Source organism: Salvia splendens, chromosome 10, assembly GCF_004379255.2.
Source record: "Salvia splendens isolate huo1 chromosome 10, SspV2, whole genome shotgun sequence".
NCBI lineage: Eukaryota > Viridiplantae > Streptophyta > Magnoliopsida > Lamiales > Lamiaceae > Salvia > Salvia splendens.
This window is the reverse complement of record NC_056041.1, coordinates 19,566,631-19,576,008: the sequence shown is the minus strand read 5'-3', so window position 1 is coordinate 19,576,008 and position 9,378 is coordinate 19,566,631. Positions and strand designations below refer to the sequence as shown.

Sequence of the window (9,378 nt, the reverse complement as noted above, 5' to 3'; positions counted from 1 at the left end):
AACTTCATTTCATTCGCACCACTTGTGTTAATTTTTTTTGTTTTAAAACTCTATATATACGGTTGACGTTGATGTGATTAATTTTTTTGTTTTATTACTATGTAATTTTTTTTCCGAATCATGTATGTTTTTTTAATGAAGTTGTTAATTTTTCCCGTTCGTATTCGTGTTGAAATTTTATTTCCGTAAACGTAAATTGCTTTATTTGTGAATTTGTGATTTTTTTTATTGCGGGAAGTCCTAGTGGGAAGGGCGATGGGAAGGGCGGATTGTGCAGGGGAAGTCCTAGTGACGTGGCAGTGGGATGGGAAGTCCTAATGACGTGGCAGGAGGTGTTTTTGGGAAGTTCTAATGGATGTCCGAGTGGGACATCCGTGCATTGGAGATGCTCTTAAATACATGCACAATTGATCTGGAAATTTGGACCGACACGTGAATACATGTGCTGCTACTCTCCTTTCTCTACCATTATTTCTCTTTGGCTCTTTTTTTATATATTAATCATTTTAAGGATAATTACGGTTACGGTTACGGTTAAGGTTACGGTTAAATTATTATTACTACGACTATTCAATTCTTCAAACAAGTATAGTTGAAATTAAGGGAATAACAAGTTAAGATTTGTATTTGAAAAAACAATTAAAAATAAAATAGAAGCCCATAAAAAAAGTGATAGAACATTAGTATATATACATCCAATGTTTGTGTATGTGGTGTGTGAATGGCTAAGTACAATTATACAAATAGACGAAGACGAAGACACCCTTCAAGATTGACGAAGTCCAATTAAATACAAATAAAATTACGACTGTCATCTTTGATTTTTTTGTACTGCGACTTTTTCTCTGCCTTTACATTGTGTTTACGCCATTGATGGCTGAGCAAATTTAAAGAAGGACCGCATCATTTTATGGTGCTTTACTATGTTATTTTGATTCTTATAGCTGCTTCACAAGAAAAAATAATTATTTTCATTAATAATACTCAATTCATCTAAAAAAATAGTTTCATCGTTTTATTTTCATGCATCCACCAAAATTAGTCTCGAAATAGAAAGCTAATCTCAATTTGTTGCTCATTTTTTAATGTAGTATTTTTATCTCATACTACTTCATTCACATTATCTTATTAGTTCGTAACCCTAGTAAGATTAGCCCGAAACCCACTGAGCTAGCTTATTAACATCCATAATTTCAACCCATGTCAAAAGCACGACAAGACTAATATTCCAACCAAACTATTATAGTACATATTAATTATTTTTTCCTTCATACTACTAAATACAATTCTAATATAGAATCAACACACCAAACTCAAAATGAATCGTATGTGAAAGTAACAAATAAAATACTTGTCATTATACGCATCTCCATTTGTGGAATATTACAAATCTTAATGACCTTGTATATTATTCACCAATTTTTTGAAATGCTCCATAGCTTAGAGTAAAGCGAGTGTTATAAGCTGGGCCCAAAACAGCCCGATAAATTGGCCCATACACGAAAGGTGACCTCATGAGAATAAGGCACATGATAAAATGATTGTTTACTCCATATAAGAATATTAGAGAGGAAACTAGTGCATCAACACCAGAACGAACAAGTTCAATAATGTCAACTTGCAACTAATATCGGTTGATATTAAATTCGCTAACGAGATTTGACCCATAAATTTGCTATTGTGTATACCGGAAAGTTGGGCTAGCACAGTAACAATAGTTAGCTAGAGAGGCAAAAATGACGTTCAGAGAGAATCATGATTTTCTACTTCGGGGTAACACTGTGTACAAAACAAAGAGTTAGATGGAAGGAACCAATCCAAGACACCAAAGATATACTTCATTCAACTCACTTAAAGTTTTCCTTTCCAACCCAAGATTATATGCAATGTAATAGTTTGCGAGTTAGGAGGAGAGATAATAAAGTAAAGAGAATAGTGTTTATATTTTGGAAAATGTGTCACTTTAACTAAGTTGGAAAGAGTGCAGTTTTGATTTGCGTGTTTTAGCCAATGTGTAGCTAGAGTGGTAGATACCCGGATCAAAGGCACGGGTTCGAGTACACTGTGGTACGTGGCAATGCCTTTGAAATATATGTTTATTTGCCTATAAAAAAGAGTGTGATGTTATAAATAGCTAAATACTTTTAAATCAATAAAAAACCAACTACGTTTCAATTATATAATTATCAGAAACATAATTTAAATTAATTATTTAAAAAGCAAAAAAAATTATTAATAAACAATGACAATTAGTAAGTAATATTAAAAAACATTACATTCATTAAGATGGAATAATAACATCATGAATCAATAAATCTTAAGTTAAAAAAATGTAATTGTAAATAATACTATTAATAATAGAATCACAAGTACTATCAATCTTATTATTACAGACTAAATCATTCAATCCTATATGATTGATGATTTTTTAAATGCAAATTACCTATAATTAAAAGTATTTAATTTAATAAATGGGCTAACATCAATATATTACTTATACCAAATTTAAATCTATTACAAGAATTTATACATAATATTTTGAAAAACATAAAAAATAAAAGAACATGAACAACAATATCTTAACTAGAAGATCAAATTCAACTCAATTCTATATATACTACCTTAGCAATTTAAACATAAATAAATTTATAAATAATATAGCTTGACTATTTAATATAAATAATTATATTTATTTATAATATAAACCTTAAATAATTTTAATTTACAAAAAATAACAAAACATATTCAAAATATTAATATATACTGTAGTACTTAAATTAAAAGGGATTTAATTTAAAAATATATATACTACAATACAAAATCCAACATATTTAGAAGTCCAAATCATAACTAAACTAAACTAACACATTATTAAAAAGTATTTGATTTATAAAACTTTGTATTGTTTGAAACCCAAATTAGAGATCCCAATCCGTAAAAGTTGTTTCATACAAAATGTTTTACCTTTTTTCAATTTAGCACAAAAAATATTAAATTTACATATTTCATACAAAAAGTTTCATTAGTGTTTTAAGTTAATACATTCCGTTAAATATTTTAAATACCGTTAGTTAGTTTATAATTTGTCCAACTTATAATCATAATAGAAGAATAATTAAAGATTTAATATAATTAATCACTCTAAAAAATGTCAATATCAATTCTTCCAGCAATTGATCGTGGTTTAAAAAAATTGTCTTTCAATATACTCCATTTTTTATTGTATTCTTTATAGAACACAATATAAAATAAGTCCATATTTCATCTTTGCAAAATGGCTCATTTGAGCTTCCAATAGTCAATATGTCAATATTTAATTTCTACAAAAAAGACTCAATATCTTTTTAGCTGTATTCTTCATTGTTACACGAGAAAGCTTCGACAATAAAATGCAATTTGCTAATTTGATGGTGAAGAGTGGTGAATTTTTTTTATGTGTTTTTCATTTTTGTGAGTAATAAAAATAATTGTGTTTGAAATAATTAATGAAAAGTTTTAATTTAAAACTTTTTGTACAAATTTGAAACATTGATGAAACTTTTTGTATATATGATGTAATTGGAAGTAACAGTGTTAGTAGGGACTTGACGGAATGTATTATTTTGGAACACTAAGTGAACTTTTTATATAAAATATGTAAATACTTTTTGTACGAAATTGAAACAAAGCTAAAACATTTTGTATGAAATATGTAATTACCCGTAAAAGTTCCATGGTATATAAGAGCGTCCACTATGGAGTGGACGCGGCGGACGCCGCGAAGGGGGGCGGTAGGCGCGGCTATTATAGTGGGGGGGGTGTCCGCCGCGAGGGTGGACGCGGCTGGTGGGGGGGAGGGCGGCGGACGAGGCTTCGCCGGAGTGGGGCGAGGACGCGGCGGTGGGTGTATAGGCGCGGCTATAGCCGCGGCTATTATAGTGGCGGATATCCGCCGCGGCTATAGCCGGATTTTTTGAATTTTTTTTTTCGTTTTTTCCTCTATATAAATACCACTCTCCCTCCTCCCCCACTCCCATTTTCACAAAATCCATACACCCACTTTCTACAAAACACACTCTCTACAAAATGCACCGAGGAGACGACGAATCACCCGACACTGAGGAATCGGGATATGACAGCAATCCATCTCAGCCGTCAGCCCATCATTCGCCGCCATCGGGATTTGGCGGATATGCTTCTCAGCCGTCGGGATTTGGCGGAAATGCGGCTCCGTCACAGCCTTGGAGTTGGAATCAATCTCCACCACCGTGGGCATCGAGTCCACCCCTTCCTCCATCTCAGTCGTGGAGATCCTCACCAACGCCGCCCCCTTTACATCGGAATCTGAGTCGTTCCGCTTTTGGAGATTACCGACCCAACCTAGACGCGCTTCACCAGCCGCGGCCGGGTTCCCCTTTCCAAGCCAGCCAATCTCCGATCACCGAAGCAGATCAAGACGCATTTGATACTATGTTGGGTCTGCTCAGTTCCGGCATCCCAGATACGCCGGCAGCGCGGGTGGAAACACCCGTTCCGACCCGAGGAGGTAGCGGCAGTCGGGGCTCTGGTGGCGGTAGGGGCAGAGGCCCTAGGTGCGGAGGCGGCAGTCGTGGCACCGGCAACGTCGGTGGACGCTCGGGCAGCTGCCCCGGCATTGCGAGTAGCGAGGGCAGTGGCGCCGGCGGTAGCAGTGATCAGTCCGAGAGGTCCAGCCGCGGCAAGCCATACAGCAAAGACGAGAGCATTGCCGTGGCGAAGGCGTGAGATTCTATCACTTCGGACCCCGTGGTGGGTACCGATCAGGAGTCGGGGAGCTTTTGGAGGCGCGTCATGATGGCATACGAGGAATTCAAGCCCGACGGCGCCGAGAAGTGCGACCAAGAACAGATCCGAAAAAAGTTCGGTAGGATACTGCGGGCTACCAAGCTGTTCGCGTCCATATACGAGAACAACATTCGCCACGCCGAGAGTGGCCGAAGCGCAGCAGATGTGAAGACCCTGTCGGAGGGCCAATACCGCAAGACGGGCCAGCCGAAGTTTACCTTGTGGGAGGAGTATCTTGTCCTCGCGGATTGTCCGAAATTCAGGTCAATCGTGGCGAACGAGGTGGAAACAGCTCCTGGCCCGAAGCGCACAAGGCACAACCCTGCTGGGGAATACAGCAGTGGGAGCGGCTCGCACGAGTTCGAGCAGTCCGACGAGCAAGTCGAAGAGCCAGCCGCGACTCACATTAGGCGACGACGGCCCATGGGACAACAAGCCTCTATCCGCAGCGCCAGAGGGGGTAGAAGTGCCTCCCGCCAAACGGCGGCCGCGTCCGGATCGCGCATCCCCCAGTCTGCCCCAATCCCACAGCCCACGGTGCAACCCCATGAGGTATTGGCCAATACCATAGACGTAACGTTGATGCAACAACTGCAAGACGTATGCAGGTCATACGCAGGGGAAACTGACCCGTACGTCAGGAACGTCTACAAGAGGCTCATCAATCGGATTGAGAGTCGACTGGGGTTGGTTGATAATGCGCCTGGGGATACCGCGGCCGGCAACAGCGAGAGAGGAGGAGGAGGAGAAGAAGAAGAAGAAGAGGAAGACGAGGAAGCCGACTCCGACACCGAGTAGACGGTGCCGGAGTTTTGTAGTTGTATTTTATTTTAATTATTCGTTATATAATTTTACCGGTTTGCAATACAACGAATATTCAGCCCTAATTACCTCGTATTCTAGTTATTTACACTGCGATTATTTAAATTACACTTGATTGAAACTAAAAAATATTTAAAAATGAAAATTGATTATAAAATTTGGGGGCTATTGGAGTTGTCCACTATAGTGGCGGAAATAGAATTTTAGGGCTATGGACAAAAACTGGGGCGGGGCTATTGGGCGTGTCCGCCTTGTAGTGGACACCCTAACAACAAATATTTCCTCTAAACCCTAATGAATGTGGCGCCTCCAGTCATAAACCCGACCCACCACGCCGCCCGGCGAAACCCGACCCTCCTGCCTCGCCCGCCCCGCCCTCCCTCGCCCTCCCTCGCCAATTTTATTGGTTGATTTGGTATGATTCAACTATTCTGATCTTATGTTTTATTTTGTTTCTGTTTGTATTGATTTTATTTCTATCCCAGATTGAGTAATTTCAGTATACACTGACAACTGCAATTTTCAGGTCACAGCATGCGATGCGATGCTGATTGCCGAGGTCTTTGTTTGATGGGAAGTATTTCATATCTTGAATTTCGTGCAACTGAATTTGTTGCGGTTAGGTCTAGCTGCAATTTGTTGGCATTCTTAGCCTTTCCGGAAGCTAATAATTACTTGCTGTTATAATGGGGTTTCCCCCATTTCTGATATACATTTGCCATGTACACTGTAGCTCTTTTCAGTTGCAGAAATATCAACAGATTTTGTGGTTTTAGCTTGGTTTCTCGTAATTTATGTAGTCGTATATTTAATGGTGATGATGTCGAAAATGGGTTTGGGCGGATTGAGGATTTTCTCAATGAATCGTGGAAAAGTTCGAAGAATGGGTCCAATTGGGAAAAGACTGCTTCAGTTTCACCTAATTCTTGGGAAAATTTCTCTGCAAGAAAGGTTTTTGTTGATGAGGTGAGATGCGATGCTGAAAGGATTTTTGAAATTTTATCTCAGGATGGCCCGGGGTATGATGTGAAGCCTGTCTTGAACGATTTAGGTGTGAGGGTTTCAGGCCTTCTTGTGAGGGAAGTTCTTTCTTGTATCATAAAGACAATAAATCATGCAAATAAAAATAGGTGTGCAAAGCTGGGCTACAAGTTTTTCGTGTGGTCTGGTGAGCAGGAGAATTACAGACACACAACAAATATCTACAATTTAATGATGGAGATCTTTGCAGAGTGTGAGGAATTTAAGGCAATGTGGAGGTTGCTTGAAGAGATGATTGAGAAAGGGTACCCTACTACTGCCAGGACGTTCAATCTACTGATATGCACTTGTGGTGGTGCTGGATTAGCTAGAAAAGTTGTAGAGAGGTTTATGAAATCGAAGAATTTCAACTATAGGCCATTTAGACATTCATTCAATGCTATTTTGCATTCTCTTTTGACCCTGAATCAGTACAAGTTGATTGAGTGGGTGTATCAGCAGATGTTGATTAATGGTCACTCTCCTGATGTATTAACCTACAACATCATGATGTGGGCAAAGTTTAGGCTCGGGAAGTTGGATCACTTTCATGGATTACTTGATGAAATGGGTAGGAGTGGGTTTTCACCCGATTTTCACACATTTAATATACTCCTCCACGTCATTGGCAAGGGTGACAAACCATTAGCAGCACTGAAGCTCTTAAACCACATGAAGGATGTTGGTGTCGATCCAACTGTGCTCCACTTCACCACATTAATTGACGGCCTCAGTCGGGCTGGTAACTTGGAAGCTTGCCGGTATTTCTTCGATGAAATGACAACGCATGGGTGTGTGCCCGATGTTGTCTGTTACACTGTCATGATAACTGGCTATGTTGTGGCAGGTCAGTTAGATAAAGCTCAGGAGATATTCTCTGATATGATTAACAAGGGTCAATTGCCTAATGTGTTTACCTACAACTCCATGATCCGTGGACTTTGTATGAACAAGAAATTTGAGGAAGCTTGGTTGATGTTAAAAGAAATGGAGTCAAAGGGTTGTAATCCTAATTTCCTTGTGTACACAACCTTAGTAGGTTATCTTCGCAATGCTGGTAGGTTGTCTGAAGCTCACCAAGTCATAAAGCATATGATGGAGAAAGGGAAGTATACACATCTGCTGTCAAAAATTAAAAGATATAGGAGATGCTAAGTAGGTGAAGTTCCTATATTACGGAGGATCCTTTGAAAATTGGTGTTCAGAATGTTCCAACGTTTGGTGAATCTGCTGCTGCTAGTTCTACCACTGTAGTACAGAACTTGAATGTAGAAGAGCATAAGGTAAGCTTGTCTGCTAATATACTGATTGATTATTTGGGTTTATTTAGTGGTCCTGCTGGGCAAATTCTTTAAATCTAGAGAAAGTATACATCATCTCATTGAGTTTTCAAATTTTTAATGGAATGTGATTGTATGAAGTCATATAGTTGGTTCTGTCCTAACTTCACACAAATTTATAAGGTTTTCATTCTTTGCATTTGTAAGTTGAACTGTTCAAATTGCTGAAACACATGCCAAGTTATGAGGGTTTGAATGGATGAGAATTTCTACTGATGTTTTGTTTCAAATAGTAACATTTATTTTAGTGGGTGTTTGGCATTGTTATTGTGATTTCAGTGCTCATCTTTGATTGTTTACAATTCACTTACTTTAAAGACTTCCTCTTTGTTGCCTTACTGTTATTCTTATTGGAACGTTATACCAGCAAAGAGATTTGGGTTTGGCACAGCTCTGAAGGGGTGCAAACCGAAACAATTAAATACTGTACCTGTCAAGAAAGCCTGTGGAAATGAACCCAAAAAAGCTGTAAATGATGCTGAAGTCTGCAATATGATGCCTGTTCAATCCATTCCAGTTGGTTCATAGTCAAATTACGATCTTTCTTGGATGTCTTTTGGCCCCAACACAGTTATCATATTGAACACCTGAAATGTCAACGAAGAAATGGTAATTTCCCGGAGATCCACACACCAGAGGATTCCTGAAATGGAGCACTAAGGAGCACAAGTTGTAGAACGCGATATTGGTCTTCCAGTTGATGTAATTGTAAGCTCTGAAGTATGTCTCACTTGGTACGACTGTAAAAGTATTGGAAAGAAAGCTTCAGAGCCAGACGAGGCCTTTTCAAGCTTGCACTCGTGCATTGAAAGTGTTGCAGCGAGTATATTGACATCCTTGAGTTTTGCTTTCAGTTCCTGCATCCTGGTAATTGCAACTGAAAATTTGAAGATTATTAAAGATTTGTTAATGCCTTTTCTTATTTTTTCCACTACTTTTTGGTCATTTTTGGTGGTAGCTATGTGATGCAAAAGGCAAATAACATATATTTTCACATTCTTTTAGGATACTTTTGTAAAATTATAGTAACATTAACTTCATTATTCTGCCTTCATCACCATTAAAGAATGTTGCTCATTCAGCTTTTTATAATCATTTCAATTTTGCTTAAAGAGTAATTTTTTTGTGCTGTCTTATTGCCAACATTGGCATGATTTTGGACATAAATATATTAGGAAGAATATGAATATGATTGTTCTGGGAGCTTCATTTAAATCATTGCAGATATTTGAAGGATAAAGCAATTTTCTTGGCAGCGTTATGGAATCATCAGATGAACTCTATGAACTTTTATTACTTTCATTGTAAAGAGTAATAATAAAAATGTATCTGAATGCGAATATACAATAAACTAAAATAAATAAATTGATAAGAAAGTAATAGAGAATATTAA

At 38.2% G+C, this 9,378-nt stretch overlaps 1 protein-coding gene across 2 annotated transcripts; it reads left to right on the top strand.

Moving 5' to 3' along the window:
• The first annotated feature begins 5,947 nt into the window (after positions 1-5,947).
• Positions 5,948-9,097, top strand: LOC121753394 (pentatricopeptide repeat-containing protein At3g60050-like). Of its 2 annotated transcripts, XM_042148686.1 has the most exons (3): positions 5,948-6,040; positions 6,152-7,928; positions 8,353-9,097. In XM_042148686.1, the coding sequence occupies exon 2, from the start codon at positions 6,346-6,348 to the stop codon at positions 7,798-7,800; it is 1,455 nt and encodes a 484-aa protein (XP_042004620.1). In that variant the 5' UTR covers positions 5,948-6,040; positions 6,152-6,345; the 3' UTR covers positions 7,801-7,928; positions 8,353-9,097. The 2 variants fall into 2 exon arrangements, with proteins under 2 accessions (XP_042004620.1, XP_042004621.1); XM_042148687.1 differs by lacking the exon at positions 5,948-6,040 and having other exon boundaries at positions 6,073-7,928.
• The last annotated feature ends 281 nt before the right edge of the window (positions 9,098-9,378 follow it).